We start from the raw sequence: 27208 nt of genomic DNA, 5'->3' as shown, positions 1-27208 counted from the left end.
CGAGCTCCCGGCGGGCTGCGCGGGGGAGGGGGGTGTCACGTGAGCGCGGCGGGCGCCCAGTGCGGCTGCGCGTCGGGGGGCGGGGCCTCGGGCGGGCTGGGGGGCGGGGCCTCGGAGCCAGGCAGCCTGCCAGCCTGCCAGCCTGCCGGCCGGCCGGCGCCCAGTGCGGCTGCGCGGAGCGGTAAGGCCCGCCGAGGCGCCGCGGGACGGTGGGGCTCCCTTAGCGGCGGCCCGGACCCCCGCCCTCCCTCCCTCCCCCCCTCCCCCCCCTCCCCCCCTCAGGGAGACCCCTCAACCACTGCCGCCCACACCCTCCCTCCCCCCCCAGGACCCTCCCTGCCCCCCCTCACTCAGGACCCTCCCTCCCTCCCTCCCTCCCACTCAGGGACCCACCCTCCTTCCCCCCCACTCAGGACCACCCTCCCTGCCCCCCCCCCACTCAGGACCCTCCCTGCCCCCCCCATTCAGGACCCTCCCTCCCTCCCACTCAGGACCTTCCCTGCCCCCCCCAATCAGGACCCTCCCCGCGCCCCCCCATTCAGGACCCTCCCTTCCCCCCCCCAAATCAGGACCCTTTCTGCCCCCCTCATACAGGACCCTCCCTGCACGCCCCCCCCCCCAATTCAGGACCCTCCTGCCCCCCCTCAATCAGGACCCTCCCTGCCCCCCCCCCCACTCAGGACCTTCCCTGCCCCCCCCCAATCAGGACCCTCCCCGCGCCCCCCCATTCAGGACCCTCCCTCCCCCCCACTCAGGACCCTCCCTGCCCCCCAATTCAGGACCCTCCCTGCCCCCCCCAAATCAGGACCCTTCCTGCCCCCCTCATTCAGGACCCTCCCTGCAGGCCCCCCCAATTCAGGACCCTTCCTGCCCCCCTCATTCAGGACCCTCCCTGCAGGCCCCCCCAATTCAGGACTCTCCCTCCCCCCCCCACTCAGGACCCTCCCTGCCCCCACCCACTTAGGACCCTCCCTGCCCCCCCCCATTCAGGACCCTCCCTGCCCTCCCACTCAGGACCCTCCCTCCCTCCCTCCACCCCACTCAGGACCCTCCCTGCCTCCCCCCAACTCAGGACCCTCCCTGCCCCCCCCACTCAGGACCCTCCCTCCCTCCTTCCCCAGACTCAGGATTCTCCCTCCCCCCCGCCCCCCACCATGGTCCAACTCATCACCACCACCCCGGGCAGCCCGAAGGGAGGTTCTGCTGGGTTTCCCAGCACCCTTCTCAGTCACGCCGCACACCCAAGCGCTAACTATATGCCAAGCGCTGTGCTAAGGTCTGGGACGGGGGCGGGCGGTCCGGAGGAGCGAGCACGAAGGGTCGTTGATCTGTACACCTTACAGATTGGCTCTGCCGCCATGCCTAGGAGGGGCCGTTGGAGACCCAAGAAATTGTGTCCGAGGAGCAGGGCGCCCATTTGTCCGGTTTAGGCTGGAGAGCCCAGATTTCAGCTGATCCATTTATTCATTCAGTTGTATTTATTGAGCACTGTACCAAGAGCTTGGAAAGTACAATGCAGCAATAGAGACAATCCCTGCCCACAGCGGGCTTACGGTTTAGAGGACTGGTCCGACTCTTATCCACAACTGATAAAGCTCCGGCTAATTTTATGTCCCCTATTTGGCTTTTAAACCCTCAAAAATCTGCTGGACGGTCTAGTTTTCAACTGTTCTGACCTCTATAATGCCAGGCCTGGGAGCCAGGAGGATCTGAGTCCTAATCCTGGCTCCTCCACTTGTCTGCCGTGGGCGAGTCACTTCTCTGCCTCAATTCCCTTATCTGTAAAATGGATATTTAGGCTGCGAGCCCCATGTGAGACATGGATTGTGCCCAACCTGATTATTCTGTATCTGCCCCGGCACTTAGAACAATGCCTGGCACATAGTAAGCGCTTAACAAATACCATAAGAAAAAAAAAAAAAGCCCCAGATGCCTTTATGTCCCATATTTGGTTTTTCAACCTTCAGTGATCTGCTGCTTGGGCCGTGCTCAATTTGAGAGCGATTGTCTTATCGGAACAGCAGGAAGAAGCAGAAAGCCAGTGAATGTTGCCAGGCCTGGACAGAAGTACAAGCGCTAGTTGCTCCCGCGAGGTAAGTACTGGTTTTTATTTTTGAAATGTTTTAACAGTTATGTAAATGAAAACGGGGAGGAAGAGAGGTAGACAAAGGGGTGTTGGGAGTTTTTAAATGTCTCCGGGGCCCCCCTATTTAGGGGTGGCGTGGGGGACATATTACCAAGACTAACAGACCTTACCAAAACTCTCAGGCGCCGATCCTCGAGACGAGGGCCCCAGGGTAGAGCGTTCTTCATTGCCACCGGCCTTTCCACTTCACCGTACGCTTCTTTGTGGACGAGTGGGTGGTTCAAATTTTATCTAGGCTCACCTTTTCTGAGCTCTTAACGCTGACTAAGCCCTCCTTCCCTCTGCTCCCACTCCCTTCTGCGTCGCCCTGATCCGCTCCCTTTATTCATCCTCCCTCCCAGCCCCACACAGCACTTTCATCCATATCTGTCATTTATTTCTTTCTTTTAATGTCTGTCTCCACCTGCAGACTGTAAGCTCGGTGTGGGAAGGGATGCGTCTTTTTAATATTGTATTGCACTCTCCCGACTGCTTAGTATAATGCTCCGCACACAGTAAGCGTTCAATAAATACCAATGATCGAATGAATATCGCCTTCTCTCCCAACAGACCGGGCATGCTGTGCCGGAGGAGAGAGTTGAGGCGGGAGGCTTTCTAGGTATCATTAGAGGATAGGCTCCTTGAGGGCAGGGAATAGGACTTCACTTTCCTTAGGGGCAGTGCATTGCTCTCAGTGGGTGCTCAGTAAATAGTCTCATTATTGGACCAGTCGAGGGTAAGCGTCTCGTGAGTAGGCCACACGTCACTTCTCCGTGTCATATTCTGTCCAGGGCTCGCTCAGTCCTCCGGTTCCTTGCGTCCAGTGGGTGCTGAACAGCGCTGCTAATACCTCCCCCCCCACCACATGCGGTTGGATCAGCAGTGACCCGTGAGCCCGGGAGTCAAGCGTCCGGAGAAGAAGCAAGTAGGGACCATCATCCTGAAACGACACAGTGAGTATTTGAAATGTCCCCCCTACCCCGCAACCACGTGGCACAATCTAGCTGCCCGACTGGAGTGAGGGAGGAGGGGGACGCGGGTTTGACCAGAAAAGACGGAGCGTTTCCCCCTCGCTTCTGGTTTGGGGCATAGGCGTCGCAGCCCTCTGAGCTCAAGGGTAAGGAATTCGTGCAAAAATCTGCTGGCAGCGACTTCCTCCTCTGTTAGTAACGTCTCCGAGCCGTCAGGTCGGGGCCCATCTGGCCTCCTCCCATTTTCTCGGTGGCCTTCTTCCTCGTGCACGATCATCTGCCTCAGTTTGGTTCTCGCGTTTCCCCCCACTTGGGAACTTGTTTTGACCCCTTTTTTCACCGGGCTCTGATGCCGGCTAGCGACCGTGCCGTTTTCCCTTGCGTTCGGCTCGCCCAGTGCATCTCTGCCCATCTTTCTCCGGTTGTCGAGAACAGATTTAAAAGGCCCGATTGCCCTCGATATACGCATTTTTGGCTGCCGTGGAGCGACCCGACCTCGTGTCCCGCGGGTGGTCATCCATATTTTTCCTCCTTAGTCATCTGTGACTGAACAAGGCTCGTTCCAAACGGCAGCAGCGGGGCCAGAAAAGGGCCCAATGGCATTTTCCTAGGCTTGGTGTGCCCGAGATTCTCCGAGTGACACTCACGCCCACTGGAAGGGACCTCGGAAACATCCTCCCCATCCGCGGCACCACGTTTGCCGTCCACATCGGCGCTTTCTCCCCAAGGGGACGTGGATGGCTTCCCCCTCTCTCTCCCCGCTATCTCTGCAAGTCGACTCAAATTTTGGGAGATCTTTTCTTATCCTCTATTTACTTCCACTGGAGTGGGTGATGGATTCCCCCAATCCTGGTGAGTTGCTTCCTTATAACCCCTCTCAGCTTATCTTTCAGGATCAGACTTTGCCCTTAGAAAATGGCCTTTCTAAGTTGCCTCAGGGAGTCTTTCAGCTACAGACTGATAAGCGGAGGCAAAGCGGTGCTTTGTCCGGGTGGTCTTACCTCCTCGAGACCCCGGGCAGCCTGGCACTGCCCATTTTACAGGGTCCCCCAGGACCGGGAGCCCAAAGAGAAACCAGTCGTGGTGCCAGAAAATGGCAACTTGGCGGACAGTGCGATTGCAGGCTAAGGGAGGTGTTTTACGGGCCAGGAAAGGGGTTCGGCATCAGAAGGGCGAGAGATCAACGGTTAAAGGACGAGGATGTTAAGGGCTGCACTAAAACGGTGTCTTTGTGGGTGGCAGGGAAAGAGCCGAGAGCCAAGGAAGCCTTTGAGACAGCTAGTCTCCTCCTCGACGAAATCGCTAAGCCGCTTGCCGATTTGAGGAAGGACAGGGAAGCCACTTCAGTCTTGTGGGTGGTTGTGTTTGTTTAATCTAAAAGGACTCATCAAAGCCACCTGCCCCCCCGCCCCCCATCTTCCCCCCACCGGGCCTCCTTGCTTCAGCTGAGATCATCTCCCCGCTCAAGTCAGCGACAACTACCAGAGCGCCAAAACGACGGCTCATCTGCTGCTCCCTAGGAATTGGCCGCAGAGGGCTGAGCCATGTTTGCACAGACATCCCTAGCAACGAGGTGCAAGGAGGTGGCTTAACTTAAATAGATTTTTTTTTTTAATCCGGAGAGTAAAATAGCGGCAAATTGAAAAATCTTTCCAGTGGGTCCCCGGAGCGGCGTTGAACACAGTCCCAAAGTCCGAGCATAAAGCAGTTTGAGAGGAACCATGTGGTTTGCATCAGCAGCAGGAAGTGGGAAGTCAGATCCGACAGGGCCCTGGGGTCGGGAGCGGCGGCGGAGGCCTAGGTGAGCCGATTTTTGGGGACCTCGAGGGGCACTTGGGGGAAGATAAAGCCCCCGGGCCCGGCTGTCTTCCGCCCTCCAGACACCCGGGCGGTTTGGGATGCTAGTCCGGAGCCGGGCTCTATATGGGGCCTTGCTCCCGTCTCTGGCCAGACCTGACTCTTCGAGGCAGGGGAGGATCATGAGACCTCAGGCTGTGCGACTACCATTCATTCATTCAGTTGTATTTCTTGAGCGCTTACTGTGTGCAGAGCACCGTACTAAGTGCTTGGGAGAGTGCAATATAACAATAAACAGACTCATTCCCTGCTCACAACCAGCTTTGAGTCTAGAGGGGAGACAGACATTAATATAAATAAATAAATTGCAGCTATGTATATCCTGAGTCGCCTCTCCGAGCGGCTGGGACCGGTAGCCTCTTGGCCGGCTGCTCTGACGATGCCCGCCCCCTCCCCGACCCAGGAAGCCAAATCTGGAGGGACGCGGGCCGGGAAACAGGTTCGGGCTCTCGACCCAGGTCCCCGGGCACGGGTCGGCCGGTGACGACGGGGCCCCCGCTCGGGCCTTGACCCATTTCGGCCGCAAATAACCAAGGACATCCCGGATCCGGCCGGCCTGGAAAGCCAAGGCCCGCGGCTTCCTCTCCTTTGTCTCGGGCACCGGGTTTCCAGGCGGGGCCGGTCGCCCCACCCCCTTTCTGGCCCAGAGTCCGGGTAACGGTCACCGAGCTCCTCCAGGTGCATGAGCGTCGGCGGGCAAGCCGGCACAAGCTGCCGGGGCCAGATTAAGCCTGAGAGATCTTTTGTTTAGTTCATCTGGGAGCTGTTTTAATCACCCTCCTCCTCCTCCTTCTCCCCCACCGTCCCGCTCCCTGATGGGGGGACCCCCGCGGGGCGTCCACTCCCGGCCGGTGAGGGAGCGAGGCGGCATTGGCTGTCAAAAGTCCAGGAGAAAGGAGGCTTCTGAGCGGCCGCTGACCTCTCCGGCCTGGGGTGGACCCCACCAGCCCCAGGTGGGCCGAGGGCCCAACCTCGCCCGAGTCACGCCTGCTCCCCCCATCGCGGTTTAGTGGGGGTTTCCAAAGACCCAAGGCGGCGGCTATTCCCTTGGGATTTGCCTTTTAGACTGCGAGCCCACTGTTGGGTAGGGACCGTCTCTATACGTTGCCAACTTGTACTTCCCAAGCGCTTAGTACAGGGCTCTGCACACAGTAAGCGCTCAATAAATACGGTCGATTGATTGATTTTGAAAGCGAACGGCGGCCAGAGGAGCTCTACGCGACTTGTTTCCGCCGCCGCCGCGCTTTGAATCCCTCGGTGTTCGTAAGCTGTGGAACCCGAAAACTGAGGGGCTTGATAGGGCTGCCGTGGGAGGAGGGAGAGGCCCTCAAATATATCAAATTGGTTTAGGGCACCTCCCCAGCTCCCCCCACTTCCCCCTGCTGAAGAAGCTTGGGGGTTGCCTGGGAATTGTCCTGGTGCCATCCTCACCACAAACAGGTCCCTCTCACCTTAACCAAGCATTCCTAGCCGGGGCACAGGGAAACGCCCGGTCGGCCGCTGTCCCTCAACCTGCCGGGAGGTCAAAATAATAATAATAATAATAATAATGATGGCATTTATTAAGCGCTTACTATGTGCTTACTAGGCCCTGCTGAGAGCTCACCTCCTCCAGGAGGCCTTCCCAGACTGAGCCCCTTCCTTCCTTTCCCCCTCGCCCCCCTCTCCATCCCCCCATCTTACCTCCTTCCCTTCCCCACAGCACCTGTATATATGTATATATGGTTGTACATATTTATTACTCTATTTATTTATTTTACTTGTACATTTCTATCCTATTCATTTTATTTTGTTGGTATGTTTGGTTCTGTTCTCTGTCTCCCCCTTTTAGACTGCGAGCCCACTGTTGGGTAGGGACTGTCTCTATGTGTTGCCAATTTGTACTTCCCAAGCGCTTAGTACAGTGCTCTGCCCATAGTAAGCGCTCAATAAATACGATTGATTGATTGATTGATTGCAAAGCACTGTTCTAAGCGCTGGGGAGGTTACAAGGTGATCAGGTTGTCCCACGGGGGGCTCACAGTCTTAACTCCCATTTTACAGCTGAGGTAACTGAGGCATAAGAGAAGTTAAGTGACTGGCCCAAAGTCACACAGCTGACAGCTGGTGGAGCCGGGATTTGAACCCCTGACCTCTGATTCCAAAGCCCGGGCTCTTTCCCCTGAGCCGTGCTGCTTCTCCAAGGGCTTGGGAGAGCGGCGAGATCTTAAAGGAGCGTTTGCAAAGCGCCAAATCAGCTTGGCAGCCCACCTCCACCGGCTTCCGAGGAGCGGGGGCAGAGAGGGCCGGTAGATGGACAGCATTCCGGAACTTTCCTCCTTGGAATTCCGCCCCGGGAACTGATATTGAGTATGACGCCTCGGGGATCCGAGAGAAGCAGTGTGGCTCAGTGGAAAGAGCCCTGGCTTTGGAGTCAGAGGTCATGGGTTCGAAGTCCTGCTCCGCCTCACGTCTGCTGTGTGACCTTGGGCGAGACACTTAACTTCTCTGAGCCTCAGCTACCTCATCTGTAAGCGCTTAGTACAGCGCTCTGCACATAGTAAGCGCTCAATAAATACGATTGATGATCTGTAAAATGGGGATTAAGACTGGGAGCCCCCCGTGGAACAACCTGATCACTTTGCAGCCCCTCCAGCGCTTAGAACAGTGCTTTGCAAATAGTAAGCGCTTAACAAATGCCAACATATTATATATATTATCCGGCTCGTGAGCCGAGGTACGTCGCTCAGTTTCCCTGGGCCGCAGTTTCTTCAGCTGTAAAATAGGGATTAAGTCCCCGTTCTCCCTCGCTCTTGGCATTGTGAGCCCCTCTCGGGTAGGGGCTGTGTCCGACCTGATGATCTTGTAGCTACCTCAGAGCTTAGCACACAGTAAGCACTTAACAAATTCCACAATTATTTTCACCTGGTGAGATCAAGAAGCCGGGAAAGACGACTCAGGCCGGGCCGGGTCTTGCCCCCTGGAGCAAGTTGGCTCCTCTTACCGGCCTTTAGGCTTTCAATTCCACCCAGAGCTTTGAACACGGGCGTGAATGGGGCATCTTCAGCCTTCCGGAGGATTCGCTCTGGACTTTTTTTCCTTTATGGTTTTTGTTAAGCGCTTACCGCGTACCAGGCGCTCTACTAAATGCTGGGGGAGATATGCGCTAATCAGGTTGGACACAGTCCGTATCCCACATGGGGCACTCAGTCTTAATCCCCATTTTACAGACGAGGGAACGGAGGCCAGGAGAAGTGCAGTGACTTGCCCCAGCTCATCCAGCAGACAGATGGTGGAGCCGGGATTAGAACCCAGGTCCTTCGGACTCCCAGGCCTTCCCAGACTGAGCCCCCTCCTTACTCTCCCCATCCCCCCCGCCTTGCCTCCTTCCCCTCCCCACAGCACCAGTATATATGTATATATGTCTGCACGTATTTATTACTCTAATAATAATAATAATGGCATTTATTAAGCGCTTATTATGTGCAAAGCACTGTTCTAAGTGCTGGGGAGGTTACAAGGTGATCAGGTTGTCCCAAGGGGCTCACAGTCAATCAATCAATCGTATTTATTGAGCACTTACTGTGTGCAGAGCACTGTACTAAGCACTTGGGAAGTACAAGTTGGCAACATCTAGAGACAGTCCCTACCCAACAGCGGGCTCACAGTCTAAAAGGGGGAGACAGAGAACAAAACCAAACATACTAACAAAATAAAATAAATAGAATAGATATGTACAAGTAAAATAGAGTAATAAATATGTACAAACATATACAGCCTTAATCCCCATTTTATAGATGAGGTAACTGAGGCCCAGAGAAGTGAAGTGACTTGCCCAAAGTCACACAGCTGACAAGTGGCGGAGCCGGGATTTGAACCCCTGACCTCCGACTCCAAAGCCCGTGCTCTTGCCATTTATTTATTTTATTTGTACATATTTATTCTATTTATTTTATTTTGTCAATATGTTTTGTTGTCTGTCTCCCCCCTTCTAGACTGTGAGCCCGCTGTTGGGTAGGGCCCGTCTCTAGATGTTGCCAACTTGGACTTCCCAAGCGCTTAGTCCAGTGCTGTGCACACAGTAAGCGCTCAATAAATACGATTGAATGAATGAATACTGCTTCTGTGGCCGGCAGGGCATTCTGGAACCAGGTGCCCCGTAAGGACCGGGCTTCCGTGATGGCTCTCTGTTCTGCGTCCCTGGTTGAAACCTCTGGCAAACGGGATCGTATCCACCCAGTCCCCTATAGAATGGGAAAGCTAGGTAGTTATGATGATGACGATGGTGATTAATAATAATAATGATGGCATTAAGTGCTTACTACAGGCCAACCACTGGGGAAGATATAAGATCATAAGATCAGACATTGTTCCTGGCCCACATGGAGTTCACCACCTAAGAAGGTGGGAGAACAGGTATTTTCAGTCAATCAATCAATCAATCAATCGTATTTATTGAGCGCTTACTGTGTGCAGAGCACTGTACTAAGCGCTTGGGAAGTCCAAGTTGGCAACATCTAGAGACAGTCCCTACCCAGCAGCGGGCTCGCAGTCTAGAAGGGGGAGACAGAACAAAACCAAACGTACTAACAAAATAAAATAAATAGAATAGATATGTACAAGTAAAATAAATAGAGTAATAAATATGTACAAACATATATACAGGTACTGTGGGGAAGGGAAGGAGGTAAGATGGTATTTTCGTCCCCTCTTTTAAAAATAAATAAATAAGAAGATAAAGTTCTTCATCATCATCATCAATCATATTTATTGAGCGCTTACTATGTGCAGAGCACTGTACTAAGCGCTTGGGAAGTACAAATTGGCAACATCTAGAGACAGTCCCTACCCAACATTGGGCTCACAGTCTAAAAGGGGGAGACAGAGAACAAAACCAAACATACTAACAAAATAAAATAAATAGAATAGATATGTAAATAAATAGAATAGATATGTATTTACATAGTAAAGTTCTTACTATGTACCAGGCACTGTTGTAAGCACTGGGGTAGATACAAGATAATCAGGTTGGACACAGTCCATGTCCCACATCATCATCATCAATCGTATTTATTGAGCGCTTACTATGTGCAGAGCACTGTACTAAGCGCTTGGGAAGTACAAATTGGCAACATATAGAGACAGTCCCTACCCACCAGTGGGCTTACAGTCTCAAGCCCCACTTTACAGATGAGGCCCAGAGAAGTGGAGTGCCTTACCTAAGGTCACGCGGCAGACATGCGGCAGTGCCGGGATTAGAACCGAGGTCCTTCTGACTCCCAAGCCCGCGCTCTCCACTAGGCCACACTGAAGAAACTGAAGCCTAGAGGAAGTGAAGTGACTTGCCCAAGGCCACAAAGCAGGCCTGTGGTGGAGCTGGATTAGAACCCGGGTCTCCTGCCTTGTGCGCTTTCCAGTAGGCCACGCCGTCGCCTTTTCTTCTGGCTTCTCCTGGAAACTAGGAGGAGGAGTCTCTTGAATAGGAATTCATTCAATCGTATTTACTGAGCGCTTACTGTGTGCAGAGCACTGTACTAAGCACTTGGGAAGTACAAGTCAGCAACATCTAGAGACGGTCCCTACCCAACAGCGGGCTCACAGTCTAGAAGGGGGAGACAGACAACAAAACCAAACATGTGGACAGGTGTCAAAATCGTCCGAACAAATAGAATTAAAGCTGTATGCACATCGTTAACAAAATAAATAGTAAATATGTACAAGTAAAATAAATAGAGTAATAAATCTGTACAAATATATATATATACATATATATATATATAGGTGCTATGGGTAGGGGAAGGAGGTGGGATGGGGAGGAGGGGAGGAAAAAGGGGGCTCAGTCTGGGATCTGTCAGTTGAGTAGAAACTCCCTGTGGACCATCATCATCAATCGTATTTATTGAGCGCTTACTGTGTGCAGAGCACTGTACTAAGCGCTTGGGAAGTACAAGTTGGTAACATATAGAGACGGTCCCTACCCAGCAGTGGGCTCACAGTCTAAAAGGGGGAGGCAGAGAACAAAACCAAACATACTAACAAAATAAAATAAATAGAATAGATATCAAACCTGTGGCATTGGCTTCTCCTAAGCGCTTAGTTCAGTGTTCTACCCACGGTGAATGCTCAATAAATACCATTAATGATGGGTTATCCTGCGCCTCGTTGAAACAGAGCAGGGGAGCTAGGAAGTTGGGGGTGGAGGTTGGGTGAGGAACAGATCTAAATCAGTCAACCAGTGGTATTTATTGAGCGCTTACTATGTGAGGAGCACCGTACTAAGCGCTAAAGCCCTCGGTTTACAAGGAACAGACCTAAATCAGTCAACCAGTGGTATTTATTGAGCGCTTACTATGTGAGGAGCACCGTACTAAGCGCTAAAGCCCTCGGTTTAGAACTCCAGCGGATTATTGGGGGAGACGGGTTTTCTCGGTGCCGTGGCCCGGAGCTGAGGATCGGTCCCGATCGTTATCTGTGTCTGTCTTAGAAACTGGATTGCCTGGACAAGGAGCCAGCCTTCGGAGAGAGAAAACATCTTTGAATTCCTCATGGATGGATTGCCCCCTACCAAAAAACCCAGGTAGGTGGACAAAAGCAGTACGGGGCCCAGAAAGCAGTGGGCATTGCCATCCTGACTCCGGTTCCCGGAGGACAGCTACTTCCTAGAACTAAAACTTGGAAAAGGAAGGAGTGGAACCACCGTCTGAAGCCAGAAGGAAGCTAGCTCTTTCAGTAACGTCGGTGGTATTTGTTAAGCGCTTACGCTGAGCGCTGGGGCAGGGACAGGATAATCGGGTTAGACTCAGTTCCTGTCCCTCATCGGGCTCACCGCCCAGGTAGGAGGGAGAACAGGTCTTCTCTTCGTTTCCCTCGCCAAAGTCCTCGAGGCTTTTCCGAAAACCGGGGCTGCACGCCCACGCTTCAGGAAAGAGAGACGTCTGCAGTTCCCGGTGCCCGAGAGGACGCTTGGCACTGCCCCAGTGAAGATCAGAGACGGGCGATAAGGGAGGCCCGCCTGAGATGGGGAAAGAGGAAGGCTGTCCCGCCAGATCGTGGGCGTGAATGGAAAAAGAGGAGCAGCCCGAGAATTGGGCTGGAGGACGGGGGAGCAGGTGGACCAACCCCGGGGGCCCATCAGGCAGAGATGCAAAGAAGAGGCCCCGTTGCCGTGGAGAGGACGAACTTTAGTTCCGCCCCGGGTGGAGAAATGTGCACGCCGAGGCTGCTGAGGAGGGGCTGGCTACTAAGCACCGTCACCTGTCCCGAGATAGGGGTGCGCTGACCACCCCTAAGGCCGCGTGCAATGCCAGGGGTGTCTCTGGGCTCTGGCCAGGACCGCAGGGCATCGACCGGCGGGATTCCTTCTCTTCACCGCCGCTGGTCTGAAGCAGACCTCGAAGGCAGGTTCCTTTCCGCCCCCGAGCGCCCCAGACCAAGCCATCCTCGGATCGCAAGGTCCCGTGGGGTCAAAAATCAAATTCCCTACTGCCTCCGACGGTTTTCACTCAGAACACCTGAACGGTGAAGGGGCTCTCCCGGGAGCGAAACGGGCTCCGGGTTTTAAAAAGGAGGAGCTGTGTGGTCCGCCAGGCCTGCTGAGCTGGGGAAGGGACTCCAGGCAGGGTGAGGATGGGAAAGGCCGGGTTTCAGAGCGCCACTGGCCGGAAAGCCGCCGTTTGGGGATGATTTCGGCCTTGATGGGGAGCTCTCCGGTCTTGGTAAGACACCTGGGGTGAAGGAGGCCCACCCCGGCGGCTTGAGCCCGCCGCCACTGACCACCTGGGACCAGTTGGCTTTGAACTGGGGCTCCCGCGCCCAGCTCTTGGCTTCCAGTCTGCCGTGGGGGTCCGCCCGGGACATTCCCAGCCCCCATCGGGCCCCCCTCCTCCTCCTCCTCCTCCGAAGGAAGCTGCTGCCGAGCCTGAAGACCAAGAAGCCCCGGGAGCTGGTGCTGGTGATCGGGACGGGCATCAGCGCCGCCGTGGCGCCCCAGGTTCCGGCCCTCAAGTCCTGGAAAGGCCTGATCCAGGCCCTGCTGGACGCGGCCATCGACTTCGACCTCCTGGAGGATGAAGAGAGCAGAAAGTTCCAGAAGTGTCTGCACGAGGACAAGAACCTCGTCCACGTCGCCCACGACCTCATCCAGAAACTGTCCCCAGTGAGTGAGGCCCGAGGGTGGGTGGGAAGGGGACCGAATGTGGGGAAGGGGTCTCCCGCGGGGGCCCTGGGTGCGGTTGAACGATCGGACCCCTGTTAGAGGTCAAAGCGGGGAGGGCTGGGGGCTTTACAGTAGCTCTGAATTCCCTCCCCGACACGCCAAGCACAGTGGGAGGAAGTGAGGGGATTGAAAGCCGGCCCTAGCCAAGGGAAGGGGGAATGGGAGGGAATTCCGATTCAGCCCCCTGCTCACCCAGCCGCCCTCCGAGGCCATCGAGCTCCCTCCCTCCCTTCCCTCGGCTGCCCGTGTGAGCGTGTATGGGCAGAACGGCCGCCCTCTCGAAAAGGAACACGGGAGAGTCGCAGACGCCCCCCACCCCGACGTCGCCCCCCTAAAAACTCCGCAGAAACCAGCCCAGCTCCCGAGGAAGCCCTCCCCAACCCCTTGTTGCCCCCGTAATAATGCCACGGAAATCTGTCCATTTCTGAGGAGCCCGGCCTAGCTCCCAGGGAAACCCTCCCCACCTCCCATCCCCAACGTCACCCTCTTAAAAGCACCACAGAAACCCATCGGCTTCCAACCTCACCCCCCACGCCCCGCCCCCCGAAATAACCCACTGGAGGCAGCCGGGGATCTGGGGTGACACCCTTCAGAAGTAGGGGAGCAGCGTGGCTCCGTGGAAGGAGCCCGGGCTTTGGAGTCGGAGGTCGCGGGTTCAAATCCCGGCTCCGCCACCTGTCAGCCGGGTGACTTTGGGCAAGTCACTTCTCCGGGCCTCAGTTCCCTCATCTGTCAAATGGGGATAAAGACGGTGAGCCCCCCCATGGGACAACCTGATCACCTTGTAACGTCCCCAGCGCTTTGCACATAGTAAGCGCTTAATAAATGCCATTACTATTATTATTAAGTAGCGCATCGGCAGCCAGTCCCCGCCTTCTGACCGTCCCCCGCAGCCTCTGGGACGAAACAGGGCCCGGGATTTCCCCTCTCGTTCTCCCTCTCCCGTGGGATGGCTTTAGCCGGTCCCGCCGGCTCGGCCGGCCCAGCGGCGGGAAGGCCGCCTCGGGTGCGGGAGGGAGCCACGCGATATGGAAATGCCGTACGGGGCGGGACACGGGGGGAATCCACCAGAGCGGGAGGCCCGGGAAAGCCCACTTGGAGCCGAGCCCACATCCTCAGCCGACTTCGTCCGCCTCCGGTAGACGCCACCGCCCGTCGGCTGCTGGGGCGGGGAGGGGCTGTTCTTAGTGAAGAGAAGCAGCGTGGCTCAGTGGGAAAGAGCCCGGGCTTTGGAGGCAGAGGTCATGGGTTCAAATCCCGGCGCCACCACTTAGCTACTTCACTTCTCTGGGCCTCAGTTCCCTCATCTGTAAAATGGGGGTGAAGACTGTGAGCCCCACGTGGGACAACCTCATCACCTTGTGTCCTCCCAGCGCTTAGAGCAGTGCTTTGCACATAGTAAGCGCTTAATAAATGCCATCATCATTATTATTATTATTAGTGTGGCATCGCACCCCGTGGGTGCCCAAGAGAAGCAGCGTGGCTCAGTGGAAAGACCATGGGCTTTGGAGTCAGAGGTCATGGGTTCAAATGCCGGCTCCACCGACTTTGGGCAAGTCACTTCTCTGCCTCGGTTCCCTCATCTGGAAAATGGGGATGAAGACTGTGAGCCCCCCGTGGGACAACCTGATCACCTTGTAACCTCCCCAGCGCTTAGAACAGTGCTTTGCACATAGGAAGCGCTAAACAAATACCATCATCATTATTATTATTATCTCCCGCAACCTTGTGAGAAGCAGCGTGGCTCAGTGGAAAGAGCCCGGGCTTTGGAGTCAGTGGTCGTGGGTTCAAGTCCCGGCTCCGCCAATTGTCAGCTGTGTGACCTTGGGCAAGGCACTTTGCTTCTGTGGGCCTCAGTTACCTCATCTGGAAAATGGGGATTAAGACTGTGAGCCCCCCAGTGGGACAACCTGATCACCTTGTATCCCCCCGGCGCTTAGAACAGTGCTTTGCACACAGTAAGCGCTTAATAAATGCCATCATTATTATTATTATTGTGCTTCGCAGCAACCCCATGGGCCAGGCACTGGGTTAGTTTGCTCCCAAGAAACAGTGAGAGCGGAACCGATTTTTTTTTTCCCTAAGCGGAATCAGGACGGCTCCGCAAAACCGGTCCCAAACTGCCCCTCCCCGGGGTCTTCGGGCCCCCGCCTCACCTCATTCAGGTCGGCGGGGAGGTCCAGGCCCCGCCGCTGCCCCGCGGCCCCTCTCGGGAACGGTCTACCGGGAATTCGGGTTGGGAAATCCGAGCCGCCCCGGAGGACGAACGTAGCGGTTTGCGCCCCCGTCGCCCTCCCCACACCCCAACTGACGATCTCCAACCCCCCCCCCCCAACCCCGGTCCAGCGCACGAGCAACGTCCGCTCCACCTTCTTCAAGGACTGTCTGTACGAGGTGTTTGACGACCTGGAGTCCAAGATGGAAGACTCGGGCAAGCAGCTGCTCAGCTCCGTCCTCCACCTGATGGAGAACGGGGCCCTGGTGCTCACCACCAACTTCGACAACCTCCTGGAGCTGTACGCCGCCGACCAGGGCAAGCACCTGGAGTCCCTCGACCTCACCGACGAGAAGAAGGTGAGCCGGGCGGGTCGGCCCCCTCCAGCCCTCCTCCCTAGCCCTCGCTGAACGACGCCCCGGGGGTTCAGAGGGAACCGGGCCTCCAGCTTCGGTCGGGGGGCCGCCCCCCATCCTCCTGAGCCGGGTCCGCGGCCCGCAGGTGCTGGAATGGGCTCAGGAGAAGAGGAAGCTGAGCGTGCTGCACATCCACGGCGTCTACACCAACCCCAGCGGGATCGTGCTCCACCCGGCCGGCTACCAGAACGTGCTGCGCAACACGGAAGTCATGGTGAGTGTGGGTCTGAGGGCCGCCTCCATCCCCTCAGGGTGGCCGGGCTCCTCCCGGGTGCCGCGGGGCGCCCAAGTAGGAGAGCCCCGTGGGATCCCGTCCTGAGCCCCCCGGGAGTGGCTGTGGCATTTGTGGCCACTGAGGCACAGGTGGCAAATGGGGTCAGAATGATGGTGTGGGGGCGAGGTGGCCTTGACCACCCTCGGCCCTCCTATCCTTTCTCGGATCCGTCACGGGGACCGGACCCCCCTTTCTAGGGTCACGTTAGGGTCCGGGGCCGCCAGCCAGAGACCTGATCCTCGGCATTGATTTCTGTCCCCTCCACCGGGGAGACGTGGACGAGTCGAATGGTTTTCCCGGGCGTTCGTTATTCCCCGTTTAAAAGACACCCCGGGGGGGCCCGCGGACCCAGCGCCCGAGGGGAGCCCCGGCTGACTGCAGCAGCCCGCGTCTCGCCACCGCCCGGGACCCCATCCCGGGTGAGGCCTCCCACGGCAGGTGGAGAGTCAAGCGCTTAGTACAGCGCTCTGCACCCAGTAAGCGCTCAATAAATACGATTGGTGATGATTGATGAAGGCGGCCGGCCCTCCCCGCCCCAACAGGAGGGGAGCCGGGTCGCCCAGGGAGAGTGGACGGTGGCCAAAGCTTCTCCCCCAGCCCCACTTCCTGAAAAATAGACTTAGTCGGGAAACCCGATTCCTGCTGCCCGGAGGGAATCGTCCCGGCTGTGGCTCCTGGCGGGAGCTCGACCTGCCCGAGCCTCCCCCCGTGCGGGCGGTCACCGGATCGGCAGGACGCCGGGAGAGGCCGGCCCCGGGGGGCCCGGGCTTGATGGGTCCCTCGCCCCTCCCAGAGGGAGATCCAGAAGCTGTACGAGAACAAGTCCTTCCTGTTCCTGGGCTGCGGCTGGACCGTGGACGACACCACCTTCCAGGCGCTCTTCCTGGAGGCCGTCAAGCACAAGTCCGACCTGGAGCACTTCATGCTGGTGCGCAGGGGCGACGTGGACGAGTTCAAGAAGCTGCGGGAGAACATGCTGGACAAGGGCATCAAGGTCATCTCCTACGGGAACCAGTACGCCGACCTGCCCGAGTACTTCCAGCGCCTGGCCGGCGAGATCGCCGCCCGGGGCAGGGCAGGTGAGGGGCGGCCGCACGGGTGCTCCTCGGGCCCCGGCTCTCCCGGCGGGGGGTTGGCCGCAGGGATCCGGGCCCGCCGTGGCCCAGGCTGGGTGTCTTGGGGGGGGGGGGGGTCAGTCCTCAGGCCCGTGGGGACCCTCTGCGAGTCCCACCCGCTGACCTTGGGTCCTACCTCCATCTACTGTGAGCCCGCTGTTGGGTAGGGACTGTCTCTCTATGTTGCCAATTTGTACTTCCCCAGCGCTTAGTACAGTGCTCTGCACATAGTAAGCGCTCAATAAGTACGATTGATGATGATGATCTACCCTCCAGGCGTGGCCAGAGAAGGCCAGCTGAACGGCTCCGCCACGGCCCACGACCAAGGCAGAGGTAAGGGCGACCCGCGGCGAGGCCGAAGCTCCCTCCCCTCCCCTTCCCCACCCTCCCCGCGCGCGGGCACGGACCGGCTTCACCCCCTCGGCCTCCCGTCTCCCCAGGGGGTGGCACCTGAGCGAGCGCCCGTCACCCCGGGATCCCCGTGGATGCCGCCGTCGGAGCAGTTGCCGTCCAGGAAGCCCGCGGCACGAGGGGCCGGCACCGCGGGCCCGCCGCCGCCATCTCACGTTGCCTTCGCGCCCCTTTGCCGCCCACCCCGTTTTTTAAAGGTTCCCCCCCCTCCCAAAGCTCTAGTTTTCTAGGCCCGTCACAGTGTACAGTATTTTGCCTATCTGAGCTGGATTAAAAGCCTGTCCGTCTGACGTTGGCGGGGCCGCCTCGCACCAGTCACTGAGTCCCCGGTCCCCACGCGCGAGCGGCCTTTATTTATGAAATTTATTTTCTTATATAAATTATGTATTTCTCTGGGCGGACAGCCTTCACCTTATTGCACTACCAACACATCTGCAATACCAAGCTAGGGCGGGGTGCTCGCTGCCCGGGGGGCCCGAGGGCTGGGTTCTGGGTTCTGCCCCGCTGCACGCAGATACCAGGCACGCTGGAGGAGAGGGAAGGGGGTTTGGGGGGCGGAGGGACGGGCGGCCTCTGTGGCCCTGGCTGGGCTTTTTTTTTTTTTGGTTTTTGAAGACGTGAGTGAATGGAGGTCGTCAGTCAATTAGCAGCAACCGTGAATGCTTCCCACCCCTGCACAGGATGGGGCCCGGGGGGAGGAGAAGGGTCGAGGGAGGGAGGGGGTTTCCCGTCTCCGGCGGCTGAAGCCCGGCACCCCGGGGAGCAAAGCGGGACGAGGCCAACCCCCTCCCCGGCCCCCTCCGGATCCGTGCGTAACACTGACAAGTCGCTCGCGGACTGAAGCGCATTCTTGATGGGGGGGGGGGGGGGGGGCAGGACGGGGCCGGGGGGCAGCGGCAGGGCCGGGCTAGGCCTTCATGAGGGCGGCCACCACGGCCTTGGCGTTGAGGCTGCGCAGGTCGGAGTAGGTCTGGCCGGTGCCCACGAAGACGATGGGCTTGCTCGTGATGTAAGTCATGGAGATGGCGGCTCCCACCTGGGGCGGGGCGGGAGACGGCCCTGCAGCCCCCGTCGCACACGCCCGCCCCCCCACCCCCAGCGGGCCCACCCACCTTGTCGTCGATGGTGTCGAACTTGGTTAAGACGATGCCGTCGATGAGGCGGGGGGTCTGGGCCACGGAGTGGTCAGCCAGGGCCTTGTTGAACTTCACCTGGAAGGGGCAGGCGGAGGCGTCAGGACCGGGGGAGAAGGGCGGGCGGGCGGGCGCGGGCGGGGGTCCTCACCAGCTGATCCACAGCCTCGTTGCCCACCAGGGCCTCCCCGACGAACAGCACCAGGTCGGGCGTGTTGACGGCGATGAGTTTGGCCAGGGCGGTCATCAGGGGGGCGTTGTCCTGCATGCGGCCGGCCGTGTCCACCAGCACCACGTCGTAGCCCTGGTTCCGCGCTGCGGGGACAGCGGAGCGGCCGGTGGGCGGGGGGCGGGGGCCGGCGGGGAGGAGGGGCGGGGAGGGCCGGCCCCCGCCAGCTCCTACCGAAGGCGATGGCCTCCATGGCGATGCCGGCGGCGTCCTTGCCGTAGCCCTTCTCGAAGAGCTGCACCATGGTGCGGCCGCCGTGGCTCTCGGGCGGGTGCAGGGCGGTGAGGCGGCGCGCGTGGGTGCGCAGCTGCTCCACGGCCCCCGCGCGGAACGTGTCGCAGGCGGCGATGAGGACGCTGAACCCGTTCTCCAGCAGCCAGAAGGAGATCTGGGCGGGGCGGGCGGGCGGGCGGGCGCGGTCACCGCGGCCCCCGCCCTCCCCTCTCCCCTTTGGCTCCCCGGCGGGGTGGGGGGATGGGGGCCGCCCCTACCTTGGCCAGGTTGGTGGACTTGCCGACCCCGTTGACCCCGCAGAAGGTCACCACGTAGGGCCGCTGGCGGCGCTGGGCGTCCATGACGTCGCGGAGCATGTCCACCCGGCCCCGGGGCCGCAGGATCTGCACCAGGGACTCCTGCAGCGCCTGCTTCACGGTGGACGTCACGGCTGCGGCAGGGAAAAGGGGAACGTGGGGCGCGCGCCCCACGTCCACGCGCGCGCCCGCCCGGGCACGCGAGGCGGGGCCCGGGGGCTACTCACTGCTGAAGGTCCCCATGACTTTCCCCTCCAGCTTGCCGGCCACCGACTCGCAGAGCTGCACGGCGATCTCCGCGGCCACGTTCTTTGCTGGGGAGGGAGGGAGGGCGGGCGGGGAGGGGGTCAGGCCCGGCGGCGCCCCGCCGCCTCCCCGCCGCGCGGCCCCCCCCCCCCGCCCCAGCTCAGCCCGCTCACCGATGAGGTGGTCCCGCATCTTGTCCAGCACAGACTCCATGTCCTCGCGGCTCAGGCTCTTGGAGCCCACCAGGCCCTTCAGCATCCCGAACATGCCGCCCAGGGCTCCCTTCCGGGCGCTACGGGACGGCAGCCGTCAGCGGCCCGGCCTCGCCCTCGGCCGCCCGGCCTCGCCCGCCCCCGCCCCGTCACCTGGGTTTGGCCACGGCCGGTGCGGCCCGGTCCGCCTCGTCCTCGTCCGAGCTGCTGCAGTCCAGCTCCTTGAGCTGCCCCCCGGCCTGCGTCCCGCGGATCTGGGGGCAGAGGAGGGGGTCACCCGGGCTCGGCCCCTTCCCTCCGTCCCTCCCTCCCTCCCTCCGTCCACTGACCAGGGCGATGTCCTCGGGCGGGGCGGGCTCGGGGGTGCCGTTGGCGGTGGGAGCGCTGTAGTCCAGGACCTCGTGGCCGCTGCTACCCCCCCAGGGCCCACACCCGCGGCGCCTTCTTGCCCTTCTCCTTGGGGGCCTCCGCCTTCGAGGACTTGCTGCGGGGGCGAGGCGGGAGAGGAGTCAGCCCCCCGCCGCCGCCGGGCCGAGGCCACGGGCCCCGGGGCCCGGGGGAGGGCCGGCCCCACTCACCCGGCCCTCTCGTTGCCTCGGCCGTGCTTCTGGATGAACTCCTCACGCTTCCGGCGGATCTGCTCCTCCTTGGACAGCTCCTCTCCGGCTCCGGAGCCCCCCGGGGGAGACGCCTTCGCCGCCGGGGCGCCTCCGCCGCCGGCCGAGGGGCCTTCGGTGCCTGGGGCGGGAGGACGCGCCGCGGGGGGGTGAGGCCGGGCCCCACCGAGGAAAACCGGGAAGGAGGGACACAGGGCCACCCCCTCCCAAGCCTCACCCTCCTTCTTGGCTCCCTTGTTCTTCTTGCCGCCCTTGGGCTTCTCTTTGGGCTTCTCCCCCCGGGTCTCGATCATCGACCTCACAGTTTTCTTGGCCTTTTCTGAGTCTTCGAACTTCTTCATGGCGGGGGGAGCCCGAACCTTACTGCTGTCCTCCGCCTCCCTGAAGGAGCCCCGGCAGGGGAGCGGAGTAATAATAATAATGATGGCATTTATTAAGCGCTTACTATGTGCAAAACACTGTCCGAAGCGCTGGGGAGGTTACAAGGTGATCGGGTTGTCCCGTGGGGGGGCTCACAGTTTTAATCCCCACTTTACAGATGAGGGAACTGAGGCCCAGAGAAGTGAAGTGACTGGCCCAAAGTCACCCAGCTGGCAGTTGGCGGAGCCGGGATTTGAACCCCCGGCCCACGTCATCTCCCGGGCCCGGAATGCCCCCAATCCCTCTGCCCATCCGCCAAGCTCGCTCTCTTCCTCCCTTCAAGGCCCTACTGAGCACTCACCTCCTCCAGGAGGCCTTCCCACACTCAGCCCCTTCCTTCCTCTCCCCCTCGTCCCCCTCTCCATCCCCCCCATCTGACCTCCTTCCCTTCCCCACAGCACCTGTATATACGTATATATGTCTGTACATATTTATTACTCTATTTCACTTGTACCTATCTATTCTATTTGTTTTATTTTGTTAGTATGTTTGGTCTTGTTCTCCGTCTCCCCCTTTTAGACTGTGAGCCCGCTGTTGGGTAGGGACCGTCTCTCTATGTTGCCAACTTGGACTTCCCAAGCGCTTAGTCCAGTGCTCTGCACACGGTAAGCGCTCAATAAACACGACTGATTGATTGATTGATTAACCTCTGACTCCAAAGCCCGGGCTCTTTCCACCGAGCCACGCTGGTTGGTCGGGGTCCCGGGGCCCCTCTCACCGCAGCAGCTGCAGGAAGTCGTTCTGGAAGTCGAAGGTGCCGTGCAGCAGGCCCAGCGCGCTGTGCTGCTGGATCTCGGTGCGGTATTTATCCCGAAACAGCCGGTGCACGTCATCGATCAGCTTGTCCACGTACGTCAGGGTCAGGATCTTCTGGAAGCCCACCTGGCAGCGGGGGCGGGGGCCGTCAGGGCGTCCGCCAAACTCCACCCCGGGAAGGGGAGCCGGACCCGGGGCCCAGCCGCGGCGGGGACTTCCCAGGCGCTTAGTCCAGTGCTCCGCACACAGTGAGCGCTCAATAAATACGACCGGACCGACGAATGAATCTCTGGGTCCCGGCTGGGTCGCCCCTCCGGCCCGGAGCCGCCGCTTACCACGAACACCAGCTCAAACTGGTTGTCCAGCTTGTACTTGAGCGTGAGCGCCTCATGGGTGAAGGAGTTGTTGCCCCCGCGCTCCTGTGGGGACAGGGGAGAGAAAAGCTGCGTTGCTCGGTGGAGAGGGCCCGGGTCGTGGGTTCGAATCCCGGCTCCGCCACGCGGCGGCTGGGTGACTCTGGGCAAGTCACTTCGTCGTCATCATCAATTGTCTTTATTGAGCGCTTCCTATGTGCAGAGCACCGGACTAAGCGCTTGGGAAGTACAAATTGGCAACATCTAGAGACGGTCCCTACCCAACAGTGGGCTCACAGTCTAAAAGGGGGAGACGGAGAACAAAACCAAACATACTAACAAAATAAAATAAATAGAATAGATATGTACAAAGAAAATAAATAGAGGAATAAATATGTACAAACATATATACAGGTGCTGTGGGGAAGGGCAGGAGGTAAGATGGGGGGGATGGAGAGGGGGACGAGGGGGAGAGGAAGGAAGGGGCTCAGTCTGGGAAGGCCTCCTGGAGGAGGTGAGCTCTCAGCAGGGCCTTGAAAGGGCCTTCACTTCTCTGGGACTCATCTGTAAAATGGGGATTAAGACTGTGAGCCCCCCCCGTGGGACAACCTGATCACCTTGTAACCTCCTCAGCGCCTTAATAAATGCCATTATTATTAAAGGCTTCAAGCAGCGAGAAGCGGAGAAGCAGCATCGCTTGGCGGCAGGAACCCGAGGATGCGGGTTCTAATCCTGACTCCGCCACTTATCCGCTGGGTGACCCTGGGCTAGCCATTTCACTTTCTGGGGCTGTTCCCCCACCTGGAAAATGGGGATGGAGCCTGTGAGCCCCATGAGGGCCAACCCGATTACCTCGTATCTCCCCCAGCTTTGGAGTCAGAGGTCATGGATTCAAATTCCGGCTCCGCCAATTGCCAGCTGTGTGACTCTGGGCAACTCACTTCACTGGGCCTCAGTTCCCTCATCTGTAGAGTGGGGATTGAGACTGTGAGCCCCACTTGGGACAACCTGATCACCTTGTATCTGGCCCGGCGCTTAGAACAGTGCTTTGCACATGGTAAACACTTAGTAAATGCCATCATTATTATTATTATTATATAGGTATATATAAACAAAGTCGCTTTCTCTCCCGCGCTCTCTATATATACCTGATTCTCTCTCTATATATATAAAGGCTTGGCACTATATATAGACTACACCTTGTAACCTCCCCAGCGCTTAGAACAGTGCTTTGCACATAGTAAGCGCTTAATAAATGCCATTATTATTATTATTATTATATCCCCTCCCCAACATTCAATTGTATTTATTGAGCACTTACTGTGTGCAGAGCACTGTACTAAGCGCTTGGGGAGTCCAAGTCGGCCACCTCGCCTCCACTCCCTCTGCTCTACCCCCTTCCCCTCCCCACAGCACTTGTGTCTATTTGTACAGATTTACTACTCTACTTTATTAATAATTCTATTTATTACAACTATAATTCTGTTTATTCTGACAATTTTGACACTTGTCCAAGTTTTGTTTTGCTGTCTGTCTCTCCCCCTTCTAGGCTGTGAGCCCGTTGTTGGATAGGGACCGTCTCTATATGTTGCCAACTTGTACTGCCCAAGCTCTTAGTACAGTGTCTGCACACAGGAAGCGCTCAATAAATATGACTGAATGAATGAATATGGCTATAATTCTATTTATCTATTCTGATGGTATTGACACCCGTCTACCTGTTTCGTGGTGTTGTCCGTCTCCTCCTTCTAGACTGTGCGCCCGTTGTTGGGTAGGGACCGTCTCTAGATGTTGATGACTTGTACTTCCCAAGCGCTTAGTTCAGTGCTCTGCACACAGTAAGCGCTCATTAAATACAACTGGGTAAATGAATAGTACTGATAATATTAATTGATACCGGTATTAATAATAAAAATAAAGGCTGAGGGTAGAGAAGCGGTGTGGCTCAGTGGGAAGAGCACGGGCTTTGGAGTCGGAGGTCATGGGTTCTAAATCCTGGCTCTGCCACATTCACTCATTTAATCGTATTTACTGAACGCTTACTATGTGCGGAACACTGTACTAAGCGCTTGGGAAGTCCAAGTCGGCAACATATAGAGACGGCCCCTACCCAACAACGGGCTCACAGTCTAGAAAGGGGGGACAGACAACAAAATGAAACATGGACAGGTGTCAAGTTGTCAGAGCAAATAGAATTAAAGCTAAATAATAAATAATAATAATAATAATGATGGCATTTATTAAGCACTTACTATGTGCAAAGCACTGTTCTAAGCGCTGGGGAGGTTACAAGGTGATCAGGTTGTCCCACGTGGGGCTCACAGTCTTCATCCCCATTTTCCAGATGAGGGAGCTGAGGCCCAGAGAAGTGAAGTGACTTGCCCAAAGTCACCCAGCTGACAATTGGTGGAGCTGAGATTCGAACCCATGACCTCTGACTCCAAAGCCCATGCTCTTTCCACTGAGCCACGCTGCTTCTCTAATGCACATCATTAAGAAAATAAATAGAATAGTAAATATGTCCAAGTAAAACAAATATATATACAGGTCTGCTGTGTGACCTTGGGCAAGTCACTTCACTGAGCCTCAATGACCTCACCTGTGAAACGGGGATGAAGACTGTGTGCCCCCCGTGGGACGACCTGATCACCTTGTATCCCCCCCCCAACCCCGCCCCAGCGCTTAAAACAGTGGTTGGCACATAGTAAGCGCTTAACAAATGCCATCATTATTATTCTCCAGGCCTCAGTTCCCTCCTCTGTCAAATGGGGATGAAGACTGGGAGCCCCCCATTTGTTCGGAAGACTTGACACCCGTCCACATGTTTTGTTTTGTTGTCTGTCTCCCCTTCTAGCCTGTGAGCCCGTTGTTGGGCACGGACCGTCTCTAGATGTTGCCGCTTATTGTGCACACAGTAAGCGCTCAATAAATATGGCTGAATGAATGAATAATAATAATATTATTATTATTAATCCCTATTTTACAAATGAGGTAACTGAGGCCTGGAGAATAACAATGATGGCATTTTATTAAGCGCTTACTATGTGCAAGGCACTGTTCTAAGCGCTGGGGAGGGGGGTACAGGGTAATGAGGTTGTCCCATGTGGGGCTCCCAGTCTTCATCCCCATTTTCCAGATGAGGGAACTGAGGCCCGGAGAAGTGAAGGGGTGCCATGGTTATTTGGGGGGAGATGGGGGAAAAATACGATTGAATAAATGAACAGTGGCTGGCACGTAGTAGGCGCTGAACAGATAATAATAATGGCACTTGTTAAGCGTTTACTGCGTGCAAAGCACTGTCCTAAGCGCTGGGGAGGTTACAGGGTGATCAGGTCGTCCCACAGGGGGGCTCCCAGTCTTCATCCCCATTTTCCAGATGAGGTCACTGAGGCACAGAGAAGTGAAGGGGTGGCACGGTTATTTGAGGGGAGATGGGGGAAAAATACGATTGAATAAATGAACAGTGGTTGGCACGTAGTAGGCGCTTAACAGATAATAAGAATGGCACTTATTAAGCATTTACTACATGTAAAGCACTGTCCTAAGCGCTGGGGAGGTTACAAGGTGATCCAGTCGTCCCACGGGGGGCTCCCATTCTTCTTCCCCATTTTCCAGATGAGGGAACTGAGGCCCGGGAAAGTGAAGGGGGGCCATCGTTATTTGGAGGGAGATGGGGGAAAAATACGATTGAATAAATGAACAGCGGTTGGCACGTCGTAACTGCTGGATAATAATAATAATAATAATAAAGGCCCGGGAGAGTGATGGGGTGGCACGGTTATCTGGGGGGAGATGGGGGAAAAATATGATTGAATAAATGAACAGTGGTTGGCATGTTGTAAGTAAGTGCTGGATAATAATAATAATAATAATAATAATAATAATAATAATAATAATAAAGGCCCTGGAGAGTGATGGGGTGGCACGGTTATCTGGGGAGAGATGGGGGAAAAATATGATTGAATAAATGAACAGTGGTTGGCATGTTGTAAGTGCTGGATAATAATAATAATAATAAAGGCCCGGGAGAGTGATGGGGTGGCATGGTTATTTGGGGGGAGATGGGGGAAAAATACGATTGAATAAATGAACAGTGGTTGGCATGTTATAAGTAAGTGCTGGATAATAATAATAATAATAATAATAATAAAGGCCCAGGAGAGTGATGGGGTGGCACGATTATTTGGGGGGAGATGGGGGAAAAATACGATTGAATAAATGAACAGTGGTTGGCACGTTGTGAGTGCTGGATAATAATAATAATAACAATAATAATAATAATAATAATAGGGGGAGATGGGGGCAGGAGGGGAGGGGCACGGGGCATCACCTTGTAAGTGCTGGACAATAATAACAATAATAATAATAATAATAATAATAATGGGAGGAGATGGGGGAAGGAGGGGAGGGGTGTGGGGCATCACCTTGTAAGTGCTGGACAATAATAACAATAATAATAATAATAATAATAATGGGGGGAGATGGGGGCAGGAGGGGAGGGGTGTGGGGCGTCACCTTGTAGGTGCTGGATAATAATAATAATGGGGGGAGATGGGGGAAGGAGGGGAGGGGTGTGGGGTGTCACCTTGTAAGTGCTGGATAATAATAATAATAATAATAATAATGGGGAGAGATGGGGGCAGGAGGGGAGGGGTGTGGGGCGTCACCTTGTAAGTGCTGGATAATAATAATAGTAATAATAATGGGGGGAGATGGGGGAAGGAGGGGCGTGGGGCGTCACCTTGTAAGTGCTGGATAATTAATAATAACAATAATAATAATACTGGGGGGAAATGGGGGCAGGAGGGGAGGGGCGTGGGGCGTCACCTTGTAAGTGCTGGATGATAATAATAACAATAATAATAATAATAATAATGGGGGGAGATGGGGGAAGGAGGGGAGGGGGCGTCACCTGGAGCAGCACGGAGCGTATGAGCGCGTTGACGGGTCCGGTGCACGAGTCGCTGACGCCCTGGAAGCACCAGAGCACGAGCCCGCCCTTGGAGAAGATGGTGAAGAAATCCAGCATGGTGCCGGCGGTGAGGAGGAGGAGGAGGAGGAGGATGGGGACCCGTCCCGTCCGGGGGCGGCCGTGCTCGGGGACACGTCACCCGGCCGCGGCGCCGGAAGGCCG

General features: G+C 56.9%; 2 protein-coding genes across 5 annotated transcripts; one reads left to right on the top strand and one right to left on the bottom strand.

Annotated features, from left to right (window-relative positions):
• Positions 1 to 132: 132 nt before the first annotated feature.
• On the top strand, positions 133 to 17947 carry FAM118B (family with sequence similarity 118 member B). 4 transcript variants are annotated; one of them, XM_038753419.1, is made up of 10 exons: positions 133 to 181; positions 2022 to 2093; positions 2917 to 3078; positions 11417 to 11509; positions 12835 to 13087; positions 15494 to 15721; positions 15864 to 15992; positions 16846 to 17131; positions 17444 to 17500; positions 17608 to 17946. In XM_038753419.1, the coding sequence occupies exons 4-10, from the start codon at positions 11478 to 11480 to the stop codon at positions 17619 to 17621; spliced, it is 999 nt and encodes a 332-aa protein (XP_038609347.1). In that variant the 5' UTR covers positions 133 to 181; positions 2022 to 2093; positions 2917 to 3078; positions 11417 to 11477; the 3' UTR covers positions 17622 to 17946. The 4 variants fall into 4 exon arrangements, with proteins under 4 accessions (XP_038609347.1, XP_038609349.1, XP_038609346.1 ...); XM_038753421.1 differs by having other exon boundaries at positions 147 to 181; positions 1968 to 2093; positions 15527 to 15721; positions 17608 to 17947; XM_038753418.1 differs by having other exon boundaries at positions 147 to 181; positions 1968 to 2093.
• SRPRA (SRP receptor subunit alpha) lies at positions 17909 to 27132 on the bottom strand. Its single transcript, XM_038753415.1, is given in 15 exon segments — positions 17909 to 18614; positions 18691 to 18789; positions 18863 to 19026; positions 19115 to 19328; positions 19432 to 19604; positions 19698 to 19784; positions 19890 to 20008; positions 20082 to 20182; positions 20258 to 20347; positions 20349 to 20412; positions 20507 to 20666; positions 20763 to 20926; positions 21684 to 21847; positions 22057 to 22140; positions 26987 to 27132. Coding segments are annotated over 15 exon segments (1929 nt in total). The 5' UTR covers positions 27104 to 27132; the 3' UTR covers positions 17909 to 18485.
• Positions 27133 to 27208: the final 76 nt, after the last annotated feature.

This window comes from Tachyglossus aculeatus, chromosome 11, assembly GCF_015852505.1.
Source record: "Tachyglossus aculeatus isolate mTacAcu1 chromosome 11, mTacAcu1.pri, whole genome shotgun sequence".
NCBI lineage: Eukaryota > Metazoa > Chordata > Mammalia > Monotremata > Tachyglossidae > Tachyglossus > Tachyglossus aculeatus.
This window is presented reverse-complemented; position numbering and strand designations above follow the sequence as displayed.

Bases quoted from the DNA above. Each gene is read 5' to 3' on its own strand.
- FAM118B (XM_038753420.1), top strand. From the start codon at position 11,478: ATGGATGGATTGCCCCCTACCAAAAAACCCAG. The intron at 15,993-16,845 runs GTGAGTGTGGGT...CGCCCCTCCCAG, and splicing joins TGCGCAACACGGAAGTCATG to AGGGAGATCCAGAAGCTGTA. The intron at 17,132-17,443 runs GTGAGGGGCGGC...TCTACCCTCCAG, and splicing joins CGCCGCCCGGGGCAGGGCAG to GCGTGGCCAGAGAAGGCCAG.